This window comes from Akebia trifoliata, chromosome 1 (assembly GCF_017979445.1).
Source record: "Akebia trifoliata isolate Shusen 1 chromosome 1, ASM1797944v1, whole genome shotgun sequence".
In the NCBI taxonomy this organism is placed as follows: Eukaryota; Viridiplantae; Streptophyta; class Magnoliopsida; order Ranunculales; family Lardizabalaceae; genus Akebia; species Akebia trifoliata.
This window is the reverse complement of record NC_141375.1, coordinates 17,579,175-17,596,127: the sequence shown is the minus strand read 5'-3', so window position 1 is coordinate 17,596,127 and position 16,953 is coordinate 17,579,175. Positions and strand designations below refer to the sequence as shown.

The window sequence follows — 16,953 nt, the reverse complement described above, 5'->3', positions numbered from 1 at the left end:
TACTTCGGTTTTACCATGTTTAGAGCACCCCTCCATGTCAACATTGAAGGAGGCATGTTGACACTTTGGCATGTCAACATGTCGACCAAAAAAATGACGTGCTTTGATCAGTTGGGGTACCCTGATCGTCAAAATAATTTGTTGGGAGCCTTGGGTAAATGATATGCCCTAATGAATAATTGGGGTGCCTTTAACATGAGCCTTTCTAATTTTCAACTAGAAACTCGATCACATTTCTCAAGGATCATTTTTCTGAGAGATTCTATTGCCACACCAACTTTTGCTAAGAGCCCCGCAATTCATATGTAAATCACCAAAGAATTTGCATACATATTGGTGTGCTATTAGTAAAAGATTGTGTAGTAATAGAAGCATTGTGTGTGTGTGTGCGCGCGCGCGCGTGTACGTGGCGCGGAAGAAACCTAAAAAAAAATAGAAAAATGCTGAAGTGACTTTGAAATTTACATCATTTCACATGTTGCTGCAGTGGATGCCTGTAATGCTTTTCATCAAGATAAAAGTGAAAAGCATCTATGGTTTTTTCAGGCAAGTCCTGTGAAATGATATAAATTTTCTAGCACAATTCAAAAAAATATCATCCTATTTACATTGGAGGCATCAAACATCATTTGAGAGAAAAATTTAAATAATACTAAAAAAATATATCTCTCCGTGATCAAAACTAGGGCTGTCAATGGATCGGGTCAAGGTTGATTTGGTACCAAACCAATAAGGATCTGATCGGATCTGGAATTGATCTGATAACTATCAGATTAGACCCTTATCAGATCGGTTTTTTTATTGAAACTCAACATAAATATCCAATCCAGATCGAGTCAAATCCGATTTTATATGCAAATCTAAATAAACTTCATACATATCCATAAATATACTTGCTAACAGATTATTAGATCCGGTCTTTATCAGATTGGGATATGATTGATCCAGATTCGATCCAATAAGATATCAGATCGGATCCTTATCAGAATCAAAAACATTGATCTAGACCCAAAGTTATCGGATCAATTTTCGTGTCTGATCCGATCCATTGACAGCACTAATCAGAACTTTACAAAAGGTTATTCCCACCTCTTGAAAGCCATTCAAATCTGGAGACATTTAGCAACATGGATGAGAATTCAAGATTACCGTGACAGTATACATTCCTAAATAGCTGATGTGGAATGTAAATACCCTTAATTATATTTGCTAAAAAACACCACCAACAACTATATGTCAATAAATCAAATTTAAGAGTGGCATTAAATGGGGAGTATGTGTATAGCTCCCCATTATAAAGCCTTTAGAAATACATAATACATACAGAGGTACCACGTCATCACATTAGCAGAGCTAATAAGGGGATGTTGCCTGAATCCTGTTCTTTCTCTTCTGTAAAAATCGCTGCAGAGATCTCTTCATTGACACACCTGAAGGGCTGTGCAGTTGATTTTGCAAGGCTGGCGATGCAGGCTCTGAATTAGGACTTCTCATCTTTCCATCCATTTCTCGTCTTGCAAACCCTAATATGACTCTAGCCTGCATTTTAATAAAACCCAAAAAATTATTAATCCTATGATATTGCTGTGTGTTTTTCTGAGGTGACACATCAGACTTCAATTCATGGTATTATGGGTGATTTACCGAAACATATATGCTGAAATATTGAAAAATGATCAAAATAGCACTGTTCACTTAATTTTGAAATTGGTAATTTACAATTTTTGGAATTGATATATTTTTATTAAAGTGGGGAAGAAATTCATTATTTTATAAAACAGAACCTTTTTTTTTTTTTTTAAACTGTTTTACTGAAATTAAAATTTTATAGATTATCAAGAATTTTTTCACTTTAATAAAAATATTTTAATTCCAAAAATGGGTAATTTACTATTTTCAGAATTTTTCAATTTTTGTCCACATTTTTGGGAATTTTCCCTTTTGATATTTCAAGCTAATAAGATGATGGGATGGATCACCTTCAAACTTTGCAAGGTTGGTCCATCATGGATCAAGGAATCATGACTAGGGCTACTAATGAATCCTGGCCCGGCCCAAATGGACCTGGTTTGAGCACTGAAATTTGGCCCATTTAGATATCAGGCCGGTTTGGGCTAAGCTTGGACATAGGCATTTTTATTTGGCCCAATCGGATCATTAGATGGGTCTGGGTTTGGATCGGAATTGGGCTAAGATTTTATGTCTTGAGTAAGACCTGACCCGATCGATTGATAACCCTAATTCTGATCTAAAATCAATCCAGAGAACCAGGCAAATCTATCAAAGACCAATTCAAATCAGGGTTTAAGTTGAAGTTGAATACAACATATATAATTGATGAGTTGAACACCGAGTTAAATCCTAGTCAAGCTAGAATTACATGTGCACCGAATTAGAATCTTCAATAAATAAAGCCTATATTTTAAATCTTCTCGAATCAACTAGACTCGTGTGGATTTTGAGTTAACTCGTCCCTGAACACTATTGGACCAACTTTCCGAGTCAGATCCGATCTGCACCGAGTCTATTCAGAAAATTTTCCGAGTTATGAGGATAATTTGACGCACCCGAGTCAACTAACAAGTCGTCGGGCTCAACTCGAAGAAGAATCCAGAAACTTGGGGCGATAATATAACAATTAATGGGATGAAATTATCTGATTTACTAAGACAGTACACATTTACCGTTTTAAAAATTCAAATATTTACCACAACAGTTAAATCTGTGATTTAGTAAATATTTTAGTACTTATTCCGTCCCGGTAATTTCGAGATCTATTGCTCATGACTTGGTAAATTCCTAATGAAAGCCCTTAAGTTATAATCTTGACTCGCCTGAGTCAACCGAGTCACAAAGAAAAAAAAAATGAGAATTGAGAAAGAACCTGAAATTCGGTCACATCGCAAACGCAAATCCGTCCATCGTAAAAGATTGTAAGTTGTTGTGGATCTCGATTCGATCCTTCGTTCCTTGAAAAAATAAAATAAAATTTAAAATAAAAAAACTGTAAATGAAAAATGCAGCATCTTACAGGAAAATTTTCATTTCGTATCTCGATGAAATATATATATATATATAAAAGATACCGGCGATGTATCGAAAATTTAGAAGGAAAAATAGACTCAAGTCAACTTACATAGAATCCATCGACGGAAGAGAAGGTGGAGGAACCAGGCAGAGATCTAAATTGCAATTCCTTCTCATAGCTAGGGGTAAAGTGGTCTTTTTCATCTCAAGATTTAGCAGAGAGAGAGAGAGAGATACAATTTAGGAGGAAAGAACATCGCCGGGGTTTATGTAGTTTGTTGGTGAGTCCCACTTAAAACGTCTCTGACACGAAATCGGTGGACTTTGAAACTTTAAAATTCACGTTAATAAGCACGTTTAACACAATGTTGTCCACGTGCCTAAGTCGGCACGAGTTATTTTAAAACGGGAGGTTGACGTTTCGAGAGTTGGTTTTTCTTTCCAGCGAAGACTCTGGTTTAAGTATGAAACACGTGACGACATACGGAATTTTAGGATTTCGACCGTTTAGTTTATCAGCTTGTCGGATTTTGTATTCCAAGCATGAGTAACACAATTTAAATCAACCTCTCCTTTGTGAGTCGTGCTGGGGTGACCTAAAAGCTGACAAAAAACACATGTTGTTGTGCATATTATCGTAGATATTTTTTTGTGAAATACGAGTAAGAAGCATCTATGATTATGTGAGTTGGTGCACATCATTTTTGTTACCTTTGTGTCTCTGTTTGTGTCATTCCAGTATTTTTCCTCCTTTAATGCTATATACATTATGTGAGACCTATGGATAGATAGCCCACCCTTCATTGGATTTTAGGGGTGTCAATGGATAGTCGAAATCCGAATCCGAATTCGAATTCGAATTCGAAAAATCGGATATTATCCGAAATTTTCGGATATCGGATTCGGATTCGGATGTTATTTTAACATTCGAATTAATTTCGGATACGAATTCGGATGTTATAAAATCCGATTCGATAATATCCGCTCCGATTATAAAGACATGTGTTACGTATTCATGTCCCACAGCAAAACTTATTTATATATACATATGTATTCTCGTGTGTTCAAGTTTCACAACGAAACTAAATATTAAATGTTATCTCCTCAACCCATAAAACAGAACCAGAAAACAAACGTAGAAGAGGGTTTCGGCTGTGCAAGCTCCCACCGGCGAATCTTCTTCGACCGGCGAATATCAAGATATGTTTTTCTTCCCTCTCTCTCTCTCTCTCTCAGAACGAGCTAATGGGTTACGGCTGTGCAAGCTCCCACCGGCAAATATTCTCCGACCGGCGAATATCAAGATAAATTTTTCCTCCCTCTCTCTCTCTCTCAAAATAAAATTAAAACCCTTTTTTTTCTTTTTATTGTGCGAGCTCCATAACGGCATAACCACCATCTTCTTCGGCCGGCGAGCATCGCATCGGAATCTCTTACTCTCTCTCTCCCAAAAGCTTAACGACATCGTCAGGTTAGGGTTTTTTTTTTCGGATAAATTTCGGATATTTCGAATAGTAAATAATTTCGGATAATTTTCGAATAATAAATTTTGGATTCGAATCGAATATTATCGGATATCCGATAATTTATTCGGATACGAATTCGAATATTTGTTAGTGGTATCCGATCGGATTCGAATTCGAATTCGGATATCACTGAAAAATTTCGGATTCGAATTCGAATATAACACTATCCGATCGGATATGTATCCGTTGACAGGCCTATTGGATTTAAACGATTAAAATTAATTTAATTTGATCGACAACTTTCAATTATTGATTGAATTTTTTGTTTAATTTATAAAATTAATTTATACAAATGTTTATAGATGTAAAAAACTTGTACTACCTTAAGATATGTGACGATACCTCACAAGCTCTATTCTTCATACCTCTGGGTGTGTTTGTAATAACATCTCTCTAATGCCAAAGTCAGAATCTTAGTATAAAAATAATGTAAATTTAGAGGAGGGAATTTCATATCTTTTAGTACTTTTGTCTATCTATTTATAGATATAAAATCCTAGAATTCATTTAGATCTTATTACCGATTCGATCCTTATCCAATTTAAAAGGTAGATTTCAATTGGTGATTTGGGAATGTATCTAGTAAATATTCGATCTCCATACATTCATTCAGTTTTTGGGATTTTCCCCCACTAGGATTTTAATCACTTTTGATATAATCCCTAATTTTTAGGAATTTGAACTAATTGAATGATTTTACCAGTGCCTTTGACTCAATTTTCTCCCGACTAACTAAGACTCGAACCTAGGATTGAATTGTGACCAAGTCACCGAACTTACCCTCAGATCTTCATACCAAACCAAAGTCCCTAAGTGCCATGTGTCACCCCTTGATACCACACGAAAAATATCCTCCATAATATCCCCTTTCAGGAGTTTGGACTTTTAGTTCAAAAATAAATGAACGGTACCATGTGACATATGGCCTTTTGTTGCTGGACCACGTACCTCATAAATTTTCATTTCGAGTTCCGAACTTCGTTTAATTAATGTCCATGCCATGCGTCATCCAACCATTTCTCCTTTAATGTTCAATGTTATTCAAACTGTTAACCTCGATACATGCCTTGAGGTATTTTCCTTTTCCATATCTCCCGTTATTGTCATTTCTCATTTTTATTCATGCACTCCTTTTAGTAACAAAAATATTTTCTTATTGACCCTTAGTGGTCGACCTCAATTTCTCTATGAACTAAAGCTCTAAATCCAACCCCCAATGATCGAACTTTGTTCCCCCATGAACTAAGTATTAAATAATCGATCCTCAACAATCGAACGTAGTTAACCAAGTCTTAAAAAATAACAAATCGGGCTTGGTTTCCCCTATCAACCAAGGTTTTAAATCATAAATCGGCCCCCATATGATCAAGCTTGGCTCCTCTTTATGAGTTAAGGTTTTTTGTTGTATACCAACCTTCGGTGGTTGAGTTTGGTTTCCATTATGAGCCGAGTTTTTTCCATAAATCCATCCCAAACGGTCAGACTTGACTCTAATAATGAGCCAAGTCTTTTTTTATAAATCGACCCCAAATGATCAAGCATGACTCCCGTAATGAGCCAAGTCTTCTCAATGTAATCTGACCTTAAATCGATCAGGCTTGACTTTTTTAATGGGCTAAGTCTTTTTCATAAATCGACCCCAAACAATCAAGTTTGACTCCCGTAATGAGTCAAGTTTTCTTGACATAATCCGACCCCAAATCGGTCAGGCTTGACTCCCGTAATGAGCCAATCCTTTTTCATAAATCAATCCCAAATGATCGAATTTGGTTCCCTTTACGAACCAAGTTTTTCGATATAAGTTGACACCTTTACAATCGGGTTTGTTTCCCTTACAAGCCAAAATTTTTTGTTGTAAGTCGTCCCCCTTATGGTCAGGCTTGGCTCCCCTTACGAGTCAAAGCTTTCGTTGTACATCAACCCCCTTACGATCGGACTTGATTCCCCTTACGAGTCAAGATTTTTATTGTTAATCGACTCCCTTATAGTCGGGCTTTGTGCTAATTGGTCCCGTATAATCAACTTAGGATGTAAACTATACTCCTAAATGAGTCGGGTATTGTACTAAGTGGTTCCGTACGACTAACTTAGGATGTGGATTAGACTCTCAAATGAGTCGGGTGCTACACTAAGTAGTCCCATACGACAGACTTAGGATGTGGGCCGGACTCCCAAATAAGTTAATTGTTGCGCTAAGTAGTCTTATATGACTGACTTAAGATGTGGATCAAACTCCCAAATGAGTCAGGTGTTGTCAAGTTCCTTTACAACTTGCATTTTTTAAAGTAATATGAAAACAAAACAATAATAATTACATAAAACAATGAAGCATTTAGTTTTCAGTTTAGTGTTGTCGATTTGTGTCATTATTTAAAGCAACGTAATTTAATCGAATCTAAATTATAAATTGATTTCCTAAGTCAAACTCACTCGACTCATTGAGTCGAGGCTAGTAAGTCAAAGTCGACCACCCATTAACAAATTAGTCCTCCAAATTGGACCCCTATTTATACCATATGGCCTGAGCAGTTGAGCTCAATTTAAGCCCTCATATATAAATTTTCCATTTTAATCCATTGAGTTCCATGACTTGGTTAATGTCCCAAATATTTGTCACATGATTCGACGGAGCCCTTTGACAAGATCGAATTTTGAGTTATAAATCGAATTACCCGACTCGATGAGATCTCTTGACTCAGTCGAGTTTCAGATTAATAGATTTACTTCCTTGCCTCGATGGAATCCCTTGATTCGACCGAATTCATAATAAATAAAATCGAACTACTTGAATTGAAAGAGTCCCTTGATTCGGTCTAACTTGATAGTTCTTTGATTTGTCAAGTTCATGATCAATTGAATCTCATGTCTCGATCATATTCCTTAATAATTAATTTAAATACTTTATTCGATCAAGTCCCTTGACTCGATCAATTTATTGAATAATACACTATGCAATCAAGTACCATGACTCAATTAAGTCTAACTAATAAATTTGACTCGAAGAGCCAAAATCGAGTGAAATCGGATTGGCACCTACAACTTTTATATTTTATTTTCCATTAATTTCGGTGCCTATGGATACAATCAAATTTTTTTTTTTTTTTTTAATCTCTTACCATCCTTACTTTATTACCAAGATAGGATTTTTAATGCACATCAAAAATTGATGTTAAGTCAAGCGTTGAGTTTAAACCCTTTCCCATTGAAACGATTCCATGTTAGTGTGCGGTGTTTTACAAATGAAAATGGTTCAGTGTATACCAAAGATTAGTGTACACATGGTATACCAGCCTTATGCATTTCTTATTCCAATTCCATTACTAAGATAACGGCTTTATATTTTCATTAATAATTGATGGTCATTGTTACAACCCTTAAAACCCACATATTATTTACCTTCTTACCTTTATGCGTAGTTTTTACCATGGGGGGGGGGGGGGGGGGGGGGGGGGGGGGGGCCTATTGATACATCATAACTACCCCCAATAAACCCTTTACCTCTATGCATGAGTTGGGTCAGTAGACATTCAATTTTGTGTCTAGCTATATGCCAAGCACCCAATAATCCTGACTCCCAATTGTGTTCATGTTAGTCTTCTCGCGTAGGGCTTTATTGTGTTCTTGCTCCCATTTTTTAGAAAGAAAGCCACTCAATAAACTTGTACTCATCAATTTAGATATTACATTATCAAATCTTATAATTCTTAACCTCATTATCATCAAACATTTTTAGAACTCTAAAACTTATAGAAGTCCAAAGTAGTCTTGACTTTATAATAAGACCTAAAGTCCTAACCTGATGTTGATGCTTGGGACGACTACTTTATCTCTATGAAATGGTGGGCCTTATATTTCGTGTTTACCCCCTTTGGTGATGTTTAATGAATCAAATCAATATACGTGGCTCCGATGATGGCAAGGTATGCCTCACTGTTTTCACCAACAATCATCTGTATAATCCACTACCCTTGGTGTAATCGATATGGATATGAAAAATACATATTTGTACAACCTTGACCATTGAAAAATCTGATCGAAAAACTATGATTCGTCCTTCGATAGTGTCAAATCAAGAACCATAAACTCACGACTGATTTTGTGGATAATTTTTTTCCTATCTATTTATTGTTTCTCTTTGTAAGATTTTCACGGATGACGTCCAGTTGTAGATGTAAAAATTTGCACTACCTTGGAATTTGTGACGATATTTCATGATCTCCACTCCTCGTGTCCCTAAGTGTGCCTGCAACAATATCTCTCCGACGCCAAAGTCAAAACTTAGTATAAAAATAACGTAAAATTTAAAAAGGGAGAATTTCATATCTTTCAGTATTTCTGTCCATCTATTTATAGAGATGAAACCTATGATCGCTTTAGATTTTTTTACCAATTTGACTCTTATCCAATTTAAAAGGTAGATCTTAGTTGGTGATTTGAAAATGTATCTAAAAAATATCCGATTTTCATAAATTCATTCTTTTTTTAAGGATTTCCTTCATCAGGATTTTAATCACTTTTAATCTAATTCTTGATTTTTAGGGATTTGGGGTGATTGAATAGCTCTATCACCTTTGATCCAATATATCCCAAACCAAATGATACCCGAACCCATGGTTGGATTGTGACCGAGTCACTGAGCTTACCTTTAGATCTCCATATCAAATCCGAATCCCCAAGTGACACATGTAGCCCCTTGGTACCAACAGTAATATCCTCCACAAGGTTCTTGGATGTATTTGTTAATATTCAATGAATTTTTGTTGAATATCTTTATTGATATTTGTTAGTTAAAGTAAGGAGTGGAAATTCTTAACAAGACTCGTGAGTCCAACACAAAAGTTAGTATGTTTAGACTAAGCCTAATGAGATCTGAGTGGGGTCATAATCATGTTGACTAGTCTAACTTGACTATTAGATGGGCTGGGTTTGAAGTAAGGACATCAATCCATTTAACTCATTTTAACATATTTAATTAAGGTGTCATGTTAAGCCAAATACAACCCAACTGTATATAACCCATTTAAATTATAAAACATAGGAAATTTGTAAAATATCTGTAATTGTTATAGGCCTTTTTGGTGATAAACATCTCTCTGATACTATAATTTGCTTGTACGTACGACACAAACATCCTCTTTGGGATTAAGGGAGTCAAACAAAAATAATAATAATGTTAGACAAGTATTATTAAAAAGTGGGGAGGAGAGAAAATGCAATATATTTGCAAGAGTATCATTGAAAGAGAGGAAATAATATAAAATATAGCTAAGTTGGGAGGATATTCTTGTAAAGTAATAGAAAAATAAAGATAATAAAGTAAATGTTATCTTCAAGATTCGTAGTAAGAACGAATCCCAATCCCCTTTTATGTAGAGGATAAAAGAATGGGGGTCTACTATTGTGTTTTATTAAATAGATTAGTTTATGATTTTTTGATTTATTTAACAATGATATTTCATTTTATTAGTGCTAGAAATGGAACCTATTTTTACCACTTAAAATTTGAATACAATCAGATTACAAATTATAATTGTGTCGTGTTCACAAATTATATGTGTTAGAGTGAACACAACAAAATACCTATTTATTAAATGGGTTATGGGGGTTGTGTCGTGTTACTTATTTAATAAATGGGTATAGTAGTTTTTATCATGATTATTAGACAAACTGAGTTCGGGTTGTGCGTTTATAATATTGTTGTTTAACATCGGCTGTCGAGAGACATATCACATATGACCTAAATAAATACCATGAATCAACTCTTTAAGTGTCAAGAAATTGTGACAAAGATCAAACAAACTGACAAGTTAGATAACATCACGGTAAAGGTGGTCTTGAGCACTAGTTAGATTAACTCTATGTCTGAGAAAAAAAAGGGATTCAAATTGCAATCCAAAAAGTCTATATCAAATCCCAAACACCATGGAAACCATTTTGATACCAATGAATATATTATTATCCAATTTGTCAAGGTGTTGTGACCTCTAAACACAATTTACTAAACTTAAAATAGATCCTCAATAAATAAAGAAAAATTAATAAAAAAAGAGTAACATCAAAGAAATAAATTTGTGGATTGTTTATAATTATCTAGAAATAAATTCCATTATCCTGAAAATTGGCTTGGGCAAGGTAAAAAAAATGTACCACTCAAAAGCCAATGTATGGGTTAAAAGTTCACTATGAAAATAATGTTGAAATCAAATGGTTTGAAGTTGGCGTGGAAAAAATGGTTTAAAAGTCCATCTAGTAAACTAGAGATAAGATTAAAATATTCTAGGGTTAGTGAGTGGGGCACCAAAGTGTGTCACATGATGACCAAGTGATAAGTGAAGTTGGGTGACGTTTTACATTCAAATTAAATCAACATTTTATTCTCATGTTAAGTTGTGCTTTTCATATGTCATCAGTCACACCAATCAATCACTGCTTTTGAGGCCGAGGAAAATATCCCATTTTCTATTAATCACCTGATTCACGTCTCATTGGGTGTTTTGCTTTTTGGAAGGTTCATCGGGTGGTTTGTTGGTCGCTTGTCTCGTGGACAATATTCGAGTGGACTTACCTCTTTTGTTACTAGCAAATAACCATATTCACACACACACAACAACCAAAAAAAAAAAAAATGTAAATTTTTTTTATTTATTTAAATTCTCTAAATAATGGATTAGTCCAATAACAAATCATCTATTTATCATGAAATACGATAATATTTTTATTTTTCTCAATTAAAATTTAATTTTATTCAACAACTCAATTTTCAGAATAAGATAGGATTTTTAAGGAGTTGGATTTTGGTAAAAATCCAAAAATATTATTTGAATATTATTTTTTTAAAAATCAATTTTATTTTATGAAATTTTAAAGATTTTATCAAAAATTGAAACTCCAGAAAATGATTATCCAATCCCAACTTGTTACTGTGCCTATAACACCGCAAGTCCATGTGCAAAAAATTTAGGCCTCACATACTTAGAAAATGTAAATTCTAATTCAACATTGAATCGTGTTGGGATGACATTGGTTTTACTATGATTCTTACATGTCTAACGTGGAGGTATGCACATAATTGTAGATATTATTTCATTGAGATACGAGCAAACACATCTACGATTATGTGTGTTCCTCCACGTCAAAAATGTAAGAATTGCAATAAATCCAATGTCACCCCAATATTAGTGTTATAATATTTAGTAGTAATGAAAAATTAAACTAAGGGTATGTTTGATTTCTTGAAAAATTAAAATCCATGAAAAAATAATAATGGAAAAAATAGAAAATGATGAAAAAGTTAAATCTATTGTTTGATGCTCCTTTAGAAGAAATAAGAGGAAAAAAGAAAAAGAAGAAAAAGAAGATAAGAAAGAGAGAGGTGAGAGGATGTGACAGTGGTGGTGGTGACGTCGACGGAGGTTAGTGAGAAAGAAATGGGGAGGACTTGATGGTGGTGGCGGTAGCGATTGTGGAGGTGAGGGAAGAAGAGAGAGAGAGAGAGAAGGTGGCTGACAATGGTGATAGCGACGACGGTGAGGCTGAGTGTGATGGTGGTAGTGGTGGAAAAAAAGAAGAAGAAGATATTTCACTTTCCCACTTATAAAGGTGGGAAAGTGAAATCCATGTTTTGGTGGACATTTTTAATTGGGTTGGAAAATGAATTTTCATGAACATGTGCAATCAAACATATGAAAAATGTCACATATTATGAAAATTGATTTTCCACCCTATTTTTCATGTGCAATCAAACATATCCTAGGGATTTTCAAGAAGAATTAATTGTTTGGTGACATAGATTGTACACTACATTATATATGGTTGGCAATAATATCCTTTAGAGATACAGATTGTCAAAAAGAGAAAAAGTTGTTGTCACGTATTAGACAAGGTAATAATTTCATCACATAAGACACGTTTAGTGGGGTACCACTTTTGAAGAGTGTAGCCTTCATGATTTTCGAGGAAGCTTCACTTTTACATGACATACGACCCCTTATGTTTTCTAAGATAAACATGATGTCTTACAATTTTTTGAATATTTTCATATTCCTTCTCAGTTTTTTCTAAAATGATGATACACACTCTTGACCTTGGTCTTCTTTTATGAATTAATGACAAATGACATTATCGTCATCGACGTCATATCCAAAGAGTTAAAGATGACTGATTTTAATTAGAAAGAAAAATCAAAGAATTTTAGATCATTTATGTTACTTTTCATTAGTAAATGAGGGAAAACCCAAGCCAATGGGCATATCCCCAATTTGAGAACATAAGTAATATTTCAAATATTCATCAAAATGCGGAAGGGTAACGTGTCACGTAAAAAGGAGGGTTTCCCCAAAACTTTGAAGTGGGATACTTACTTCAAAGTTTTTCCCTTTAAGTGGGTAATTTGGAATTACGAGAAAAAAGAGGGGTCTATGAGAAAGATTTTTTGTTTTTTGGGTAGTTTTGAAATCTTCAAAAAAAAATTATTTACTTTTTATTTTGAATCTTTTTTTTTTCTTTTCAAATATATAAGATTCATTTTGAGGGATTAGAAGCGACAGATAGGACCCACTTACGTTCCCAAACGCTACCTTAGTTTTTGCTTGCAATTTCTCCAAGAGTTGGGCCAAACTATTTGTTAGTTTCACTTGTGAGGCTGTGATTCATACCTATCCATTCTATTCTATTTTACTTTTTTTTTCTTTTGGTGTGAGGTCCCATCCGTTCTTGTTTTGTCGACTTTACACATTTTCCAAAGGTCATGTTAAATATGGGTTTATGTTCAAAATGGTATTAAAACATGGCGTTATCAGCTCTTCGCTTTGGATCATGCATCACACTTTCTTCCCGATCTCCTATTTGAATCATTCCATCTTTTTGAAAAATTAGGTCAGTTTTAAAAAAAAATTCAGCTAAGTCAACTAATTAGATCAATTTCATTATTTCTGGTCTGTTTAAATAATTTTTAAGAATTTAAATATTTATGAATTAATATAAATTGAAATTCTTTGATAAGGTATTATCTATTAATCATGCCCTTCATAAAAATAATTTTCATTTTTTTTGTATAAACTTTTCAATTGATGCTAAACCAGTTTGAGAGGGTATGATTTTGTCAAATTCAAACTAGACACAGTGATGCTGATCTGATCATAAAATTTAACTTCTTAAAACCATGATATAGATGATTAAAGGGTCCTACTCAACATAAATAGATTCATATATTTAACATGTTTTTAAAATTAGTCCGACACCAGGGGCGGAACCAGGATTTTCCTATAATGGAGGCAAACTATGATTAGTTGTATAGTGAAGATGAATAATTTTAAGGAGAAATTAAGAGGTTTTTAGTTAGTAGTTGAAGAAAATGATATTTAGGTCATTTCCAATAAATATCTGAGAAGTCCCGGTCAAGAGGCAATGTCATTAACAAAAAATTAAAGAGGTGAGGGAGTGGGGACAAATGGACATGTAATTAGTTGAAAATATAGGGGTGTTTCAAAGTTCTGTGAGAGCAAAAATTGGAGGGAGGTGAGGGTGTTGAGGGAAATGGGGAGAGAGGTGAGGGAATGTGAACAAATAGGACATGTAATTAGTTGAAAATATAAGAGTGTCTCAAACTTCTTCTGGGAGAGAGGTGAAGGAGTGGGGACAAATAGGGCATGTAGTTAATTCAAAATATAGGGGTTTCTCAAAGTTTCTGTGGGGGCAATTGCCCCCACCAGCTCCTTACTAGCTCCGCCCCCTGTCCGACACTGATATTTCTCATCTTTGTATCATTCGCAAACAAGATGAAAATTCGAAAATGAGATTTTCTTCTTTTTCATCATGTCCATCATATTCTTTTCCTTGATTCAAAGATCATTCAAAATGTAGATAACTTAGCCCTAGTCGTGGTCTCGATATCATGATTAATGGGATGACTCATCAAACTGAAATTTAAAACAATATTCAATTGTTGAATGATGCAATTGGAACTTTCAATTCAACCTCTTCTTGAGAACATGAATCATAACCTAAGTTGAATAATATGGATCTTATATTATTTGATTAAATATGGGATATGTTTCTTTAATCCAATTGAATCAAACAGTATAATTTGATCATTCAGAAAAGACTAATAAAATGATCAAAATATCCTTATATTCAAACTCTAGACACAATAAATAAATAAATAAAGCCTTATGTTTATCCATGTAGAGGTAAATCCGAGTTTACCTCAGGTTACTAAGCTATGACAAAGTGCTCCTTGCTCCTTCGTGATAGCATCAGTGTAGTACTTGTCAATAATCTTCCGACAATCAAGTTTGAATCAAAGAAGAAAAAAAAATATTTCAATTATAGCTCAAGTCCGAGGGGAGCCAAAAAGATCCTCCGCTCTTGATACCCCCTAAGATATTTAGGATTTCTCAAAGATTAGGGTTCCTTTGAATTCGGGATTCGATCATGGGAGATCAATTGATCAAAAGGATCCTAATTGAATTAAAATTATCCTTATCGACTCCCGGGATTCTTGGGATTCTCTTAGGATGTTGTATAGAATGAGATCTGTGCCCTTTTACTGGTCTACTCTGCCCCATTGTTAGGGCAGACATCAATCTCTGTCCTGCCCTTCTACTGAGTAGGTTTGGACTATTGGCCTAATCTAAGTACCACTTGTCTTTAGCAATTTCTTCTCTATTCTCCAACTTATGATCTCATCAAGACACATGTAAGATCTTGATGGAATACCGATTTTACCCTCTACAATTACCCCTTCTCAAGAAGACGCGAAGCATCGCGGTCATTTCTAGAAACGCTCCTGGTTCCGAGCGGATGTCATTATTAGCACACACTCTTAACTCTAATCATTGCGTTTGCTTCTCCATGTCCCTTCACATTCAATGACCTACTATTTCAAATTTTGAGCAATCTAGATGATGTGTCTTTCATCTCTAACTTTACACATGTTCTACTAAGTGCCTCATTAAATCCTAGAGTTGCAACAGTTAGGTTAATAGGCTTTCAACAAGGGGTGCATGTCATCCTTACCATTCAAGGCTATAAATAAGGTGCCTTTTCAAATTTCAAACTTCTCCATTGTCTTCTTCCTTGCACCTGAAATGTTGTCTCTCTGCCTTTGAGTTTCTTGAATCAATCGAGGCTTGAACCTTTCTTCTCTTTCCATCAGAGATACATCTCTTTTTTCCCCTTTACCTCTTCTTGTTTGTTTTTCTTTACCATTTCTTGCTTGCTTTTAATTTCTAATGGACAATGACATAGCCAAACTTCGTAAAAAACACTTGATCCTTATGTATGTGTCAATTAGAGTCTGCAAAGACCCTTTAGAACATCATCAGGAGGAAGAGATGATGGTCTATGTAGGCCAAATTAAAGATGGTCTTCGCTTTCCCCTCTCCCCTTTCCTAAGAGAGGTTCGAAGCAAGATCAATCGAGCTCCTGGCCAGATGTTTAGGAATTTTGATTGATTGGTTGAGCAGGTGGATGAGATGGGGGTAATCCCTAATGACTTCCTCTATAGGTACAACCAAAAGGCTAACTTTCATAGCCCTGGACACTATTTCATATCCGCTAAGTTTGTTGGGCAATCCTTGGTGCATGTCTTTCTGAACTCTGACAAGGATTGGCACAAAGATTCCTTAAAAATTTCAGAGGATTGAGAATTTGGTTCTGGCATTTTTCGCAGGGGTTTAGGGTACCTTAAACCTTCTAGGGTATGTGGTGATCAAGGTTTTATTTCTATCTTTTTTACTTTCTGACCTAGTGTTGAGTTAATGCTTGTCTTTATTTTTTTGTCTTGCATTGAGATTCAATGCCTTTGTTGTTGTTGAGACGTAGAAAGAGCAACGGAAAGCCAAAAAGAAGAAGACATATAAAGGCCCTCTTGCAACTAGAGTTGCTGAACCTATTATGCTTCTCCTTACACCCATTACCCTATAACCTCAACCTCCACTTTTGATACAATTCATTCTGGCTCATCGAAAAGAGTAGATTGCAAATAACCTTTCTCCTTTGTTCAAGCAAAGGCACGAAAACCTTTTTGTTCCTTCCACGTGTAGACACCCCAATTTGCACAAACCTATTAGAAAGAGCCCAATTTTCAAAATTTCAAGTTGAAAAAATTAAAAGCTTAAAGCCCTTCAATGAGCTCACATTGCATAATAATTGTTACTTGGCACATTTCTTCATGCATCTCATGTATTTTGTTGTTATTTTTCAATTATCCTAGAAATGACCAAATTTAAAAAGTTAACCACCCTACGTGGAGAATGGGGTGCCTAACATCTTTTCCATTTTCTAATCGAACCTTTTTAACTATATCTTAGGTAGATCATAACATTTTCCTTGAACAAAAGTCACTACAATGCCATAGAAAAGAATTTTCCTAAAAAATTAATTTGGGTGCCTATTCGCA

At 34.7% G+C, this 16,953-nt stretch overlaps 1 protein-coding gene across 1 annotated transcript; it reads right to left on the bottom strand.

Annotated features, from left to right (window-relative positions):
- Nucleotides 1-1,180: 1,180 nt before the first annotated feature.
- Nucleotides 1,181-3,288, bottom strand: JAZ7 (jasmonate-zim-domain protein 7). Its single transcript, XM_086440259.1, has 3 exons — nt 3,137-3,288; nt 2,885-2,969; nt 1,181-1,539 (listed from the first exon to the last, which is right to left on the bottom strand). Exons 1-3 carry the CDS (start codon nt 3,229-3,231, stop codon nt 1,354-1,356), a joined length of 366 nt encoding a protein of 121 aa, XP_086296385.1. The 5' UTR covers nt 3,232-3,288; the 3' UTR covers nt 1,181-1,353.
- Nucleotides 3,289-16,953: the final 13,665 nt, after the last annotated feature.

What these genes read in the sequence shown, in the direction of transcription:
- JAZ7 (XM_086440259.1), bottom strand. Translation starts at nt 3,231, where the DNA reads ATGAAAAAGACCACTTTACCCCTAGCTATGAGAAGGAATTGCAATTTA. An exon ending in CTTCCGTCGATGGATTCTAT is followed by an intron (nt 2,970 to 3,136) that starts GTAAGTTGACTT and finishes TATTTTTTCAAG; the next exon opens with GAACGAAGGATCGAATCGAG. An exon ending in GCGATGTGACCGAATTTCAG is followed by an intron (nt 1,540 to 2,884) that starts GTTCTTTCTCAA and finishes ATTAAAATGCAG; the next exon opens with GCTAGAGTCATATTAGGGTT.